Here is a 15,983-nt window from a genome sequence, read left to right on the forward strand (position 1 = left end):
TGCTACTCAGACTTAAAGAAATCCTAGTCAAGGGGGAGGCCTCTGAGAGAGATGCATACACTGGAAAGAACAGAGAAATAAAATTCTACAGTTGTAACAGTGTCTGACAGTTGTCTTTTTGCTTATGTTCAGTTCTGTGGGCTGTGAAGAGTCGTCCTTGTTAGGGTCTCCACTCTGCTTCTTGCCTATGGTGCTGTAGATCTTCAGAGCCTTCCCTAGCTAATGTTACACAATTATTTCCTATTGAAGCTTTATGAGATACTGTAGTATTCCACATCTTCTCCTTTAAACTGTACTATAACATAATTATTTCACCAGCCTTAAGGTGGTTGTTAATAATGTGTATGGCAGACTGAGGCTGTCCAAGAATGCTAGTTTTCTTTGTTAAGCAAATGGTTTTCAGTGGTGACTTGAAAATGCCTTCTCTGGAGGTCAATATGCAAGCCATGAATTTTTTCAAGAGCTAATTTGTGTGGTTGAATTAAGAATCTTGTGATACTCTCTTTTTAAAGTTTGTGCCTGCAAAGTGAAATGCAAGTGGAACAATTTATCACTGGTGTTTTATTGCAGCTTTGACTCTTTAGTAGTTAAATTTATTATGGGATATGTGTTCTTATGGATTAACACCAGCAGCCTTTTTCCCTAGAAACACGTTTGTTGCCAAATAATTGTGTTCTCTGTTTATATGCCTAGAGATAAAGCACAGTCCTGCATTCTATTTTTTAACATATTTTTCAACAGTCACAGTGGCATATAGATCCAGAACTATGTTTATGAAGTAGATCCAGAAAAATAGCACAGTGTCTGGAACAGATGTATGTTTGCTTTTACAATGTCACGTAGCATTACATTTAAGACTTCCAGTGCAAAAGAATGAATTTTCATAATCTCCTTTTCTTTTAAAACAGACTGGAGGCCAAGAACCGAGTGCAGCACTGGCTGTAGGTAAGAATTTAAACTTAACCTGCTTGAAAACTCTCCTGACATATAAGAAGCAAAAATTATAATATGTTAAAGGACAGAAAATGAGACTGACCTGAATATTAGCAATTTTCTCTTCAAGAACTTCTTTTCCCCCATTTGCTTCTATGACTTCTGAAATGTCTAGTGTTCACTAGGAGGTCCTGATCTATAACCTAATATATGCCTCTCTGTGGTTAAAGCTGCTAAACAAGGTTGCAAGCGTTTGGCTTTTTGCTTGCACGGTACCTCAGCACACAGCCTGGTAGTGGTGTTGAACACTCTTCATTGTAGTGATGTGAAGAAGTCCCATTGTTTCAATAAAGGCATTTTTAGTGTGCGCAGAGTATCGTAGTTTGGCCACGCGTAAGAACTTACACTGTGCTTAAACTGATGTGAATGAAGAGATAATGTTTTGGTGGGTTTTCTTTGTCAGTCTCTTTACTGAAAAGTTACTGTCTAACTTCAAATCCTTTCTGAAGCAGATGCCTGATACCAGAAACCAGTATTTTGAATCAGCTTTTAAGACTGAAGCGGTAGCATATGCTTATGTGAAGGTTTTAGCTTTTAGTTTTATAGCCTGGTACTTGTCATCTAAGCTACTGCATAGAGTATGTGTGTTATACTTCATATCTGCCAGCACAGCTAACTATCTGCTGTCAGATTGGGAAGATAGTGCTACCAAATGTGAGGAAGGATTTATTTTTCTTCCATTTCTGATTAATCATCAAAAAGCTCTTTGAATTCTGGGGAGCTGATTAAATTGATTTGTCATCAGTTTTGTTGACAACAGTAGAAAACGTCTCCAAGTGCTGTCTCCAAAACTATTTGAATACTCCATTCAGGAATTATAAATGTGTCACTAAAGTAATTGTCCCTTATTTTAATGCATGTTTGATGTATTAAAATACTCGTTTTGCAGGTCACTGGTTTTGATGAGATTTATATCACATTTTTGTAATTCTTTGGAAAGCTTATGGCAATGCTGGGTCAGACCAACAGTCCTTCTAGCCTACTGTCTTGCCTCTCTGGGGTTATAGAGTGAGTCTAGGAACTGGGCAAGCATACAGCAATATTCTCCACATCTACAGTAAACTAATGGAAAAACATCCAGTGCCAGCAGTAATAGTACCTTTTTCATTTGGTAGCCCTTACTTCTGAAGTCATGGGTAAGTGTGTTAGTGAAGTTGCAATTTGAACTAGCGCAAACTTTTATTTAGATCATCGTGTGCATTTGCAAAGGATACATTGTAAGAGTCACTAAACTGAGTCAGACCATGGGTCTGTCTAGCCAAGTACAGTCTCCAGGAATCACCATCTTACGTCCCTCTAATGTGCTTACTTGGTTTTGCTAATATTTTCACAACGCCCACTTATTCTTCCATGCTCAGGAAGGTGAGAGTCATCCAGAAAAACTAACAAAACTCAATAGGCATTGCTGGGAATGGTACTGCCTGCAGAAGGAGGAAGGCTGTCCGGCAAACAGCTACAGCACATGGCAAGAAACTTCTGTTTTCTTTGAAGAAACTGTGAATCAACAATATTTCAGGTATTGAAGGGAAAATGTTTATAAACCAAGGTGGTGGTGTCCACTTCAGCAGCCCTAAAGTTCAGGTGTCTGACTGCTGATGCTTTCAACTTGTCTCAGCACAGCTGGAGAAAGTAGCTGCCAAATGCTTAACAGCATTTTAAAGCAGCTGGGAATCACCAGTGTGAAGGGTTTGAAGGGACTGGCAGAAACCCTGCCCAAGCAACACTTTCAATAGGAAAGCACCAGTAAGATAACCATGGTAGAGATCTGGAGGCTATTGAAAACTTTGGTTAAGCTTCAAAAAATGGGGCAAACTTAACTAGATGTCACTTAAATCCAATCAAACCTGAACATTCAAATGTAACAGATGCATAGGGAAGAGCAGAAACAGGTAGACCGTATATTGATGGTTCTTCTAGTACGTAAGTATTTTCAGGTCAAGTATTTTTCTGAGCCGGATGTGATTACTAAATGTATTCTAAACTCCCTTATGAGATGAGGTGGACTTGTAGAGACTGGTGCAGGAAATCCTAACTCTGCATGATATTCTGCATGCTTACTACTGATCTTAATGGATTGCAGGTTGTATAATATCACTGGAGAACAGCAAATGTTCCTCCATATTTCCAGTAGGTGGATGAAAATACATTGTCTTATGATATCTTACACTTACTGGACACCTTTAGTTTAATTTTAAGATTAAAGATAAGATTTGAGATATTTTGGAAGGGATGGGAAATGAGATAAAAAAAATTATCAGATTTAGCACAGCTAGAGGAATCTAGACCAATGTGGTCTGTTTTTTGTTCTACGCTTGCTTTCTTAAAAGAAAAACTATCTGTACTCAATAAAAGTAGTTCATACTATGCCTCATGAGGCTATCTGAAGATGTTACTGGAAATAACAAAGATGGCTGTACAACCTTGGTCTTGCAAGAAATCTCTTGTGAAACTTTAAGTGAACAACCATGTAGAGATCAAATTTATCCCCCTCACCACCCTGCCTAATGCCTGTCTGTTTTGTTACTTTTTCTGAAAACAGATGGGATAGGAAGGAGTCATCTTCTGCTGTACCATCAGTAACTTGATGTGTTTCATTAGTCTACTATATTCTGCAAACATACTTTTTCTGACTGGTGTCTCAGAAAAAGGAAACTCCACAGAATAATCAGAAAGCTATCCTGAAACGCGGAAATCTGCCCTTGCAGCTATGTGATTTGGAAGGCCATAGGGCTTCTCTTCCTTCTTGGGAGGTCAGGGCTGGTGTGTCACTGAACTGAATTCGCGGATGGACAGTCAGTGTCAGGTTCACAGACACAAGGTTTGTGATTTAGTACTGTGACATTCTGAAAAAATCCATTGAGATAGAATATGTCAGTGAATATTTATATCCAGCAACTTGACTAGATAATTTGTCATAATATCATTAGTGTAGGATTTGCAAGCCAAGGCACTAAAGGGGTGCAATAGTTTGGAGCCAAATTAAAAGCAAACATTTTGTTTGAGTATTAAAGAGCGATGCAGATGATTGTACTGCTTGTCCTAGAGCATTAGATGGCAGTATGACCAAGGCTGTCTATCAGAACCTCAGTGCAACTTCATCCAGCTTGGGTACTGAAACGTATGGGAGTCTGATTCTTACAGATGGGAATTCAGCTATTTTGAAGGAAAACACATTTTCAGTTAAAACTAGGCTTGAAGAGGAGTGCTTTTTCACAAGTGACATACCAACTAAAAGGTGGCAGGTCAATTGGACTGGACACTATAGTGAAGTTAGGAAAAAAACCTTTTCAGTCCCTAGCAGTTAGATAAATCTTGCCGGTTTAGGGGGGTTTTCTGGTTGTTTTTTTTTCCTTTACATTGAGATTAAAAGCTGGCAGGAGGAGGACTTATCATACAAGTTACTGTTGGTTTGGTTTTTTGGAGTCTAGAGCTTGACAGCTGTTAAATTATAGGCTGACATCACTGAACTACGAAACTTTCTTAGTAATGTGTAGTATAGCACAGTTTTAACAGGCATACTATCTTTTGTAGAGTAAGAAGCTTTTCTGTAAAAGAATAAAAAAGCAATCTGTAAATCTACAACATCTCTAAGTGCTTTTTTGCATCTTTATGTACCTGATAAAAATTGAATGTTATCAGCTTACTTTGAAAAAAGACAGACTTATGAGATCAGCCACTGTTTCCATGTTCATGTCACAGTATCACGCACTAAATGTAGTGTTTGGGCTGGAAGGAAATAGCGAGCTCTCAGAGCTGTAAGGCACTAAGGTGGTATGAAGACATTTGTAACAAGCTTCCCTTGCTCTGGAAGCTCAAGTTGTGAGATAGTGACCTCTGTTGGAGGCGTTACAGCACTGCAAAAGGCTTTTAAGGTGTCAGACTTCAAAGGAGAAAGCAAAGTGTAAATTGCATTCGAATGTAACTATCCCTGAACTAAAAAAGTGTTTGGTTTTTTTTTTTCTGATGGTTGCAATGAAATTGAATTAAAAGGAGCATTATGCAGAATTAAGCTGGAAAGCATGTTGAGCTTGTATCGTTTTGAAATAGGAAAGCATATCTAATTATTTTTTAGCCTCAGATTCACTCTTGGAAGAATTGTGCAGTTACTCGTTGAAGTGTAAAGCAGAGCAGATTTTTGGAGCATAGTCTCTCCCCTTTTCAATACAAGTTCTGTTTTAAATATAAGAGTAATCATTCCAGACAAATTGGGTTTTATTCCAGACTTGTGTGGGCGCACTCAGTTATTTTATTGTAGCTCCTGTCAAATAAGTTATTCAGTGTCAGCTGTGCCACCAAAACATTCCCGAATTATCAAGGCTTTAAGACTGCCTCTTCTAAAGGAACTGTGGATTCTTCAGTGCCTTTCCATTGATTTCGTCTAAGTGGAAAAATGGACTGAATAAACACTGACCTGACTGTACTTTACAGTTCTGGTTTTGAGGAATGTGAGCCTTTTTTCACAAAACTATTTTCCCTGGCAGGCCTCCATTTTCCTGATATGACAAGTTTTGAATTTGGTTTTGTTCAGAAAGGACACTTTATTGATGATGTGTGATCTCAAAAAGTAACTTCAGTTTCAGCTAAAACAGTGTATTTTATCGAAGTCAGTTTAGCCAAAAGGACTGATGTCAGAGGCAGCTTTAAACAGCTTTTAAGTAGCCTGAATGCTTATTTTTCTATACAAAAACATTTTCTATCTGGCAGTATAAATTGTTTTTCCACTCTTCAGATAAGATATTGATGATTGAAGCCCCAGAAATTCAGTGGAGTATTTTTTTTTTTTGGCTTGCGTATCTTTTTTTATTCCTAGTATGGTTGATTTGCAATTAGTGGTTTGTGGAAGAAGAACCACTAGGTGTCAGGAGTGGAAAGCAATGCACAAATCTGTGCATAGGTTTAGGTTGTGAAGTATGTCATAAAAGTGTATATAAAAACTGATGAAATCTTCATTTGCTAGAAGAAATTGTCCAGCAGTGAATGAAATTGCATGTTTTATGCACAGCTGGTGACTGGTGTGGCACTTGGTATGCGTGTTTGGTTCAGCAGTTAGATGTCAGTATCTGAACTGATACCTTTAATAATGTTTCTATAGCCATGATGAGTCCTGAAAATGAGACCAGCTTATCCAAAATCTAACTTGTTTTAAACTAATAGCACCAAGCTTCTTCCTAAATCTAAAGCTGATAGTTCCCATGTGTTGGTCTCTTTTCCAGACTGAGTGATCACTACTATTTTTTTACTATTACCTCAATAATTATTTCTTGTCTGGGCAATGTATTTTATGACTTTGGGATTTTGTTTAGTGACAGATCTTTATTACTTTAAACACCACTAATGTCAGTAGTAGGAATTAGAGTGTGTCAGAGGGCATCTACTATTCTCCAGCACTATTCAGAAGAGAAATAAATCTGCATTAGAGTAGGAAAAATATATTTGGATCCAAGGAAAATACTACAACTTTCTGAAAAGAGCGATTCCTGCAATGTAGTTTACAAGCCTGTTTCCATCTCTGCAGCACTCCCTAGCTTTTAAGGTTGAGGGCAGACACATTCTCGCTGCCTGCGAAGCTTAACTGCTTCATCAGGAGAGAAAACGACTCAATCCTATAGGCTGTCAGCCCTGTGATACCATGTGTTGCTAAGGGCTGCCTTGGTTTCCAGCTGATGTGGGCAGCCACCTATTCACTTTTTTTTTTCCCTTCCCCTCCGCCCCCATTCGTGGCTAGATACTATAGGCAGAAAATGTTCACTAAGCCTTGAAACAATTGCTAGGCTGATAGGATTATCGTTCTAGAAAAACAGTATAGGGAGACATTCAGCTAGGTTTTTGTTTATGTAGTAACACTGTAAGTGTTATACCACTCTAGTGTTATACTATACTGTTAGACTTCTAATGCTATAAGTGTTTTTCACTTACTGTTTTACCAAAATACCTCTGAATCAGAGGTTTATGCCACACATACGTGACCAATTGAAAATATAAAACTCAATCCCTGGAAGAAAATGTTTGATCTTTCATTAGATGTGCTTTCCATATAGTGTCATGCTTAGCTTCCTCCTCCAGACTCCAGAGCATGGAGACGAGGTTTTTGTGGAGTACAGTTTTCATACTCTGGATGTTCCTGTTCAGTCTTAAGCTTCATTAAAAGTAGTCTTGGGAATAGTGTGTGCTTTTCCAAAAGGTGACCTGATGTTTTCTTGAAGCAGGCATTCTTCAGTGGTCGCAAACACCTTTTTTTATCTATATATTAACTAGGTTTTTAAAATTATTTTGAAAGCATGTTATTCTTCCGATAGAACAAAGCAAAATTTAAAATGTCACTTATGAACATCTTTGTAGTATTTTACCTTTAGCAACAGTAAGTTTTCCAGCTGCTCATCAGTTGCAAGCAAAATCCTTGTTAATGTACAGTTTTTCTTTCAGGTGCGAGAGGGGGAAGTTTCTGTGGTGCTCGGCTGAATTCAGTTGCATCATGTATTTCTATTAAATTTCCCTTGGGCTTAGCTTAGGAAGAAAAAAATATTGAAATGTGTCAGGGATGTTTTCAGCATGAAGGGCATGCGTGCAAGACTTGTTTTGAAAATATGCCTTTGCTTTCCGCTTGTCTGATCATGACACTACACGCAACATCATACAACCCCATAAGGCTGTAGTGGGCCAAATCATTGTAATCAAATGTGGCATTCCGTATGTCTTCCTCTGCAAGTAGGTCAAGTTTAAACCATGTTCTTGGCTCACACACTGATTTCCCATAACCTGTTCCACGTGGCTGGAGTATTGTGCTAGAGTACAGAGCATGCCAGGAGGGATTCTGAGCAGCTTCGCAAGGACAGTCAGTTTTTGGACAGAGACTGGTGTGTCTTTTCCGCTTTGATTTTATGATGGCAAGAGAAAACTTCAGTGGGCTAAAGTGTGCATTTACTGGGTCTTACACTGCCAGTTTACCTAATGAACCACCTTTGGACGCTGCACTATAAAATCTGTAAGACCCCTGGGAGAAAAAACAGTTGCAAGTTTTGAAGTGTGCTATATTTTGAATGAGATTAGCAAATAAAGTTGGACAGAGGTTGACAATCTGAAGCTGTGTAAGAACAAAGTAGTGACCTAAGCTGTACTTAAGTCTGTGCATGTGAATATTTTGATGTTGGTGATTGCAATACGCAAAATTCCTGTTGATAAGGATTACAACTTCGGTGTGGATTTTGTTCCAGTTGCACTGAAACAATTGTGGCTCAAAAAGTGTGTTACCACCTACAAAAGTCACCTCCAGTCAATGTTCTGAGTCAGTTGGCTCTGGGACAAAGCCCAGCTGCAGGATATAAAACCCAGTTGATTGCAGTACTTGCTATTGGCTTTGGTCTTTATGCAGACTCAACTCCTTCTTGAACTGGGGCTGACTGATGTGGTAATGTGCTCAAGAAGGATGCAGTTAGCACTGGAAGATGGCCTTGACTAGACAATGATAGCTCAACATCAGGGCTAGTTAACTGGAACCGCATCTGACTTTCTAAAACAGTAATCCTACTTATTTCAGCTGAAGTTGTGGGCTTTCAAGGAAATTGAAAGAGTGCTTGGTAAATCAGTACTGACTGGGCATGCCACTGTGGTGGTTAATTACCAAGGTAAGTCTTCACAGGGCAAAAAAAGACTTCATAGAGTCTTCAAAATCTTCTGTTCTGGTGATGTTTTTAAAGGGCATCAAATAGCAGATGAGATCCCTGAAGATGACTGTAATGGCTAGTTTTGTAGACTGTTTCTTTTACATGCAGATTGTCATAATCTTTAATACTAGATCCAGTAGTGGACCTTCTTTCATGTGTTTTGGGCCCAGCAGAATTGCAAATGACAAGACATCTTGAACAAAACAAGACTCTAGTAAATCTGAATCTGTCAGGAGCCTGAGGCATCCTTGAGCTAGGTTGCTTTGCTCTAGATTGATCCAGGTATTCTGCTGACATAGCAGCCTCTCAGAAGGGTAAGTTTTCATTTTCCCCTCTATAGGGTTCCACCTGAGGGCAACAGGTCAGCCTTTCTTGCTGCTTGACTATACCTTTTGAATCAAAAGAATGCACAGAAATGTAGAGCCATCTAACCTGAGCCATGCTATGTTGTCCTGCAGCAGCTTCCATCCACCTGGGAAGTTCCACGCTGTGGCACTGCGGTCTAATTTCTAGAACGCCATTTTCGAGAAGCTGGTACTTAGCCTCACCAGAAGAGTAAATTCCTTCCAAATTCCTTGGAACTTGCATTTTGAATGCTAAGGAGGGAGACAGTGTCCTCCCAAGAAATGCTAAATCAATTGTATCTTCTCAACTTTTGTCTAAATTGAGTTTCCAAGTTCTTTTTCTAGCTTCTTAAAGTCTTTTTGGATTACAACTTGGAGGAATGGTCATTTTCACAGTTCTTAAAACACAGCTAATCTTCTGGTAGTAAGCAATACTTGAGATCCTTGAGTAACTGTTAAAATTCATCTTGATACAAGTTTCAAAAATATTGTGATTGTCCAGCTTCTGCTAGATTTCCATTCACTCCATAAAAACTGAATATTTGGTGAATGTTTTGCTGCTAAGAAAACAAATGTGATCATGCATCTTGTATGCAAAACTGTGACATGACTAAAGTTTATCAAGATTTTTTCAGTATGCTGAATGCACAAGGGAAGAAGTCTGTTATGAACTTCATTATGAACAAGTGTTCATGCAGCTTTGTATTCTTGTAAATAGAAATGTATTCCTATATCACATGTTGTCATCTTGGTGCTGTTGTAGTTGAATTAATCCATTCTCTTCATCTTCAATCTCTCTCCTTTTCTGAGAGAGGCTGTTCACTGAAGTGTTCCCGTTAGGTCAGTTGCATCTACTGCTTGAATTTGTTTCATATCTACTGTTTCATTGTACAGCCAAACCTTTTATTGCGCTTCTCTGTTTGTAAAACTCGCTCCCAGAAAAGAAACCATATATTCTTACTGACGAACTTCTCTGAGGGATGGAGGTCTGAATGAAGGTATTTGTATTACAAAAACTGAGTCCCTGATCCCTTACTCATTTTAGGAAGTGGTCGGATTCAGTTAAACAATCTGTTCTGCAGTGGCTGTGTGCTCTTCTGTAAACTTATATTCAAAATATTTCAACCCTATAAGCATACCCCTACTCTGACCTTCAGAAGTAATGTTATCCAATATTTAAACCACATGCATGACCCTGTAAACTCTTAGGAGACTGGTTAATATCAAAACAAAGGCAAAACCTACATAGAGGCATTTACCTGAGGTATTGAAAATATTTTGGTGGAGGAGGGGATGGTGCAGCTGAAGAGCTGAAGCATGGCAGTAATTGTAGGTATAGTTAAGAGTTCTCTTGAGGCAGTTAACACCATTCACTGCTATGTATTTGCTTACCTACTTTTTAACGTTGGAGTTGAAATATTTAATACACTGTTCTGAGGTTGAGGTTTGGTTTTTAAATCTGAATCTACAGACTCAATCAGCATTAGGCAGCTTGCACTTTTGGCTTTTTATTGCCCTTGTTGAAAATATTTGTTTGAGAATGCCTCTGTATTTCAGCTTTTTCCGAATTACGAATGTCCTTGTTGTTGGGGAGTGGACTAAGTGGCTTTTTCAGTCCTGTGTTACAGAACATGCTTGCGAGATAAGGAAGAGTAATTTCTCTGCTTTCTCATGTTGCTTGGTGCATGTGTAGCATTTGAAGAGTTCACTAAGCTATGGAATAGAAAGCTCTGGAAAAGCTGCCTCTTTGAAGAAACATGTTTTGATGGATTAATTTTTAAGATAAGTGTCTAAACTGAACACTCTAATTTAAAACTTCCTCAAGTAATGAGTGTTTCTCACAGGCTCAGAAATCGGATCTGACTTTCCAGAGAACTAAGTTCAAATGCTTAGGAAGCAGGACTTGCATTTTCCTGAGTTTCAAGGAGAAAGTTGAATGTGCAAAAAAGCAAGCGTACACCTAGTGATGAGTTTCTATGTGCGGAATCCACTGTGATCAGTTGGTTTACACTCGAAGTTGCTTTTCTAAAAAAAAAAAAAATCTAGATTTTTAACTGTTTGGTCATTCTGTAGAATTTGTTGGAGCAAAGACTAATGTAATTTGCAGTTGGAGCAAAGACTTAGTCATTTTCAATAATCTGGGATTAATTCCTTCTTCCTTCTCTAGCTTTTGTTGGTTGTGTGAGTTGTTGATGAATCTTGTGGATCCTGAAAAATAAATCACGTTCTGTTCTTAGTTTGCTTTTCTGTGACACACAAGTTGCATTTTTCTTATGGAGCTCAAGAAATCTGGCAACACAGGTTCTGAAAAATTGTTTTGCCAGACTTGTTTTGACTTCACATTGCTTCAGTTTTCTTGATTCCGAATAAATTAATCATTCTTACGGTCATGCTACCTCCTTCCAAGTAAACATCAGTCTTCAGTAACAGTAAAATTCAGAAGAAAAAGAAAAGGGCATACACTGGTATGTTGGTATAGTTACACTACTTTGAAACTTGATTTTTAGATCTTATGCTTGAATCCAAATGTCAGACTGTTGATGGCTTATTCTTAAATTTTTGGGTAGTGTCTTGTGTTTGTCTTGCAGCAGCACTCCAGTGAACTCCTGGTATTTCAGGGCAGTGGTTCCTAAGTATGTTTTCAGCCTCTGTAATGACATGAGGGGGTCCTTGAAAAGACTGCCTTGTTATGAAATGCAGTTTTCATAGTCCTACTGAAGGTATTGATTTTTGAAACTTATGGTAACGTTTGAAACTGTTCCGTTAATTTATCTGACCTCAAGTCATCTAATGACTATTTAATTTTTCTTCCGCTTTTCATTTCTTTTAGCTAGGATGTGACAGCAAACATAAGAAGAACGGTTGAAACTTGATTATCTCCTGTTTTTGGAAAAGTCTAACTTGCGTTTAACTTGTCACTTTACGTGATTTGACAGGAAAAACAGTTGACTACTACTAGAGGCTTTCTGAAATTTGTTTTGGATTATGGAGAGATAGTAAATACCAGGTTTATGATGACACCAGTTCTATTTGATGTTGCTTTTGTCCTAAGCAACAATGGCTTAAACAGTTGCTCAGTCATCACAGGTGACATAATTTAAATGTATTAAGCAAAGATGAAAGCCAGTAATTCAAATCTTTCTTTTTGTCAAAGCTATAACTCTTAATTTTTTTCAATAATCACTTCTCCCTGAGAAGGAGGAGAGTGGAAGTGCGCTGTACAGTGCACGTTTTCTACTTCCCACCAGAAGGTGATGAATCCGGTGGGCAAAACCCGACAGGAGCCCTGCTCCGGTGAGCCCCAGGCGTATACTTAAAATAGGAAATGGTTATTGGAACTAAATTATTTTGCCATTTTTATTTTTAGGTTTGCTGGCATGGGTAATCTCATTAAGGTGCTAACCAGGGACATAGACCACAATGCAGCACATTTTTTCTTGGATTTTGAAAGTAAGTCTCTCGGCCCTTCAGAGCTGGTGCATTTAAAATGGTAACAGTAGGGTTGCTTATACCTGCTGCAGTGAAGGCTAGGGGACTCAGTTGCAAATCTGCAGTTTGAAAGAGTTGCATGTGTTTTTTCTGTTCCTTTTTTTTTTTTTTCTTCCCCCTCCAGTAGTAGCCAAGCCACCATCATGCCACTGTGTAAATTTTCTTTCCTTGTGCTTAATCATTTTGGGTCGCTGTGGTCAGTGATGTCCATCCATCTGCCTGCAAATCAAGTAATCATAAAATGAAAAATTCTGTCAGTATGCCATAGTAATCTGTGCTGAGCAGTTGTTCGCTGTAATCCTATTTTATACAAGAGTGAGTACTAAATAATTCCTGCTCCTGGTTTAGTAATTCAAGGTGCAGTTAATGTGCATTTTTTACATCCAGAAGTCCGAAGTGGAATTGTCTGAACTTCACAGATGTTTTAGGCACCTTGTGTGGCATACCTGTTAGCATTTTCTGCACACTGAAATGATGTATCTTGATGTGGTTTTCTGTAACGGCTTTCTGACAAAATTGTAAGGGCTGACAAAATTAAAGCTCTTTCTTTCCGTTGTCCTGTCAGGTAAAATTCTGTAGCATGGCTACAGTGTCAGTGCTTGCAAATGCGGTATTTGGCCCTCAATGCGGTACTCCTGCTCAGGACACTGGTGCTAGGGTGTACCGGGACAGAATTAGTCACTGGCGATGCCTTCAGTTGGAGTTCTGCCGCTTTCTCAAAGTGGCAGCTGTGAAGATGTTAGTGACGTAGTCACTTCTTACAGGAAAGCTGCATTGCATCTCTGGGATCACCAGCTGTACGTCCTCGAGGTGGGGGTCTCCCTCCACCCATCGGGGTGGCAGCCTGAAGGACGGGTTCGTGCCTGATGGAACTCTCTGGTCTTCTTTCCCCCACTGCTTCAATCAACTGTATTTGGGCTATTCCTTCTTATAAAAAGAAAATTTTCTTTTCTCTCATTCTTGTCTTGGCAGGTACCTTAACATGGGGAACCTTCTAAAAGTTTTGACATGCACAGACCTTGAGCAGGGGCCAAATTTTTTCCTTGATTTTGAAAGTGAGAAGATGATTTTATATATCTATTACTCTTTGCCTGCAGTAGACTGCATTTGTCATGTACTAAATGTATGTTTTCACTTTGCCATCCTTCTAACAGCTTTGCATGCCTGAGCTATGGATAATTGTTCAGCAGACTTTTGTAGAAAGCAATAATCTGTTTTAAAATAACCTCACTTCTGTAAAATGTAAAATCTTTATTTCAGGGAGGGCTTTCAAATTTTATTTTACTGTTGGAATCTGATACGGTTCTTGTTTTAAACCAAAACTCTGTCTGCTTTTAATCAAAACTTTAAAAAGAATTTGAAGACTTACTAAAATTGCAAGGAGGTATATGCTCCTTAAAGGAAGGACTGAATATGAAACCTGATTCTCTTTTCTTCACTTCCAATGTGCCATTGAATAATGCTGCATATACAGATTGGCTCACAACAGCTATTCATAGCTCTCCCAACATCATCACATTAAAGGTGTATATGTGAACCTTATTTGACTTGGCATTGAAATTTGACAGTTAACCTCATCCCTCCTTAAAAGGGGGGCTCAGAGAGTATAGAGGCGAAATTGCTTTTGAAAAGAAGAGGTGTATAGCTTGTCTGATCAATGCCAAGCATTCTGGAAGGTTCACATACTGTTAGCATTTCTGCTTTTAGTTTTTGTTGCATGATATAATATAGCTAAGAATGGCAGGTAAGTGTTGTTGGCTGCTGCTATGCATGTTTAATTACTTTCTTTTGGGATATGCTGTTGCTTTACCCAGCTGCACATCAGTAAGCATAAAATAAGAAAACTAATGTCCAAGTGCATTTTGACCATGTAATAAAATACAGTGGAATAGCATAACAAAAAATTGAAGTATTGTGATATGGATAATTTCGGATTCATTATATCTTCTTTTCTTCACCCAAATTATTTTTCAGTTGTCTTTGAAACAGTAGCAATTGGTTATATTACTTCTAATGTGAAAGTGAATGCTTGGAGGAATATGTTTTTGCTTTAATGACATTTAAAATTATAACTCTTCTAAACCTTACCCTGTACTGTTGATTTTATCAATTGTCTCTTCTGAATATATTGTTATTGGAAGATGGTCGCCATACAAATTATTCATAAAGGGAAGATAATCAAGGGCTCTGTTCAAAAGTCAGAAAGCAAAACTGTTTTTTAAAACCACTTCAGATCTCACATATCATCAGAATAGGTATGTATGACTTAGTGAAGTAGGGAGAATTGTTATGGGAGAATATTGGAGTTGTGAAGCTCCAGCTTAATCTGCAAATACTGACAATTAAATTGGACTAAATTAAATTCAAGTTAGTTGGATACAAGAGGCATAATTCTAAAATAAATTGCAATAAAAATTGCTGCTATTTTTTAAAAAAAGCTATCAATTTTGTTTTAAAGTGCATGTTTTGAGCATGAACAAGATTTGGCATGAGAGTAAGCAGGTTGCTGTCATGAAATGTTTACATACACAGTCAAATTAAGTGACTTACATTACAGCTGAATTGTTAGACTGTTCTTTATACCTTTTGGACCCTGTCCTGCGTTTGTTTCTACTGCTATATTGTGTATCCATGCTTCTTCCTACTCTGTTTCAGATAGCTTGCCTTGACAGGATCTTGGCTTTGACACAGTCAAGATCTTTCTTCAAGACTTGGCACTTAATCTTGTGATACTTAATGTTGTGTTTTTATGTGGAAGAGCAAGTAAGCTCTGTATTAAAAACAAATTTGCCAATTCTATGTTACGCCTGGCCCAAAAATGTACAGTTTGAAGTCTTTTGTTCTTAAATCCAAATAGATCTTTGGAGTGAGCACGCTAGTTAAATGTTTCTTGCACAATACCATATAGAGTTAAAAATCTAATGTCCGTGAAGCTTTACAGGGATACAAACTCCAAATTCAGAAAGGTTTTAAACTGGTTTCTAAGATATGTTTTTTCAGATACTTATCTTGGTGCGAGATTCCAGTGATTTGTGTGACTATCAGAATACATGCAAAAAATGTTCTAATAAATTATATAATGGACTGTTGGCTTTTCCTTGCTTCAACACTGGTTAAGCTTATGTTTTCTTTGGTCATTCACCTTACCTGTTTGAATCAAATAGTTGTCTTAAGTATTCTAGTAAAGTCTTTGCAGTGCCACTTTAACATGAGCAGAGGAAAACGCACAGCTTTGTAAGGACAATGTTGTTAACATAAAACAGCCACCTACAACGTGGGAAACTTACAGTTCAACTTTTACATCAGTGCCATTACTGTCACAGTGCAAATCCTTTCCAAATTTACTGATTTGAATAGTAGCTAAAATGCAGAGTGTTTTTGGTTGCAGATGGTGATCTCAAGCTAGCGCTGAAAGTATTCTGCATTACCTCCAAAGAACTTGGCTAGGTTTCAGAGGAGCCACAAAGATAGTATTCTCCATAGTAATGATGATAGA

At 38.1% G+C, this 15,983-nt stretch overlaps 1 protein-coding gene across 4 annotated transcripts in view; it reads left to right on the forward strand.

Annotated features, from left to right (window-relative positions):
- CYRIB (CYFIP related Rac1 interactor B) overlaps nt 1-15,983 on the forward strand; it is a 41,440-nt gene that overhangs the window by 11,192 nt on the left and 14,265 nt on the right. Inside the window, exons 2-3 of one of the 4 annotated variants that reach the window (XM_059836281.1) lie at nt 909-945; nt 13,460-13,542. In XM_059836281.1, the coding sequence (XP_059692264.1) occupies nt 13,470-13,542 (73 nt within the window). In that variant the 5' untranslated portion in view covers nt 909-945; nt 13,460-13,469. Of the gene's footprint in view, nt 1-908; nt 946-12,369; nt 12,449-13,459; nt 13,543-15,983 lie in introns of those variants that run through there. The other 3 variants (XM_009807672.2, XM_009807674.2, XM_059836283.1) reach the window with 3 other exon arrangements.

This window comes from Gavia stellata, chromosome 3, assembly GCF_030936135.1.
Source record: "Gavia stellata isolate bGavSte3 chromosome 3, bGavSte3.hap2, whole genome shotgun sequence".
Classification (NCBI taxonomy): domain Eukaryota; kingdom Metazoa; phylum Chordata; class Aves; order Gaviiformes; family Gaviidae; genus Gavia; species Gavia stellata.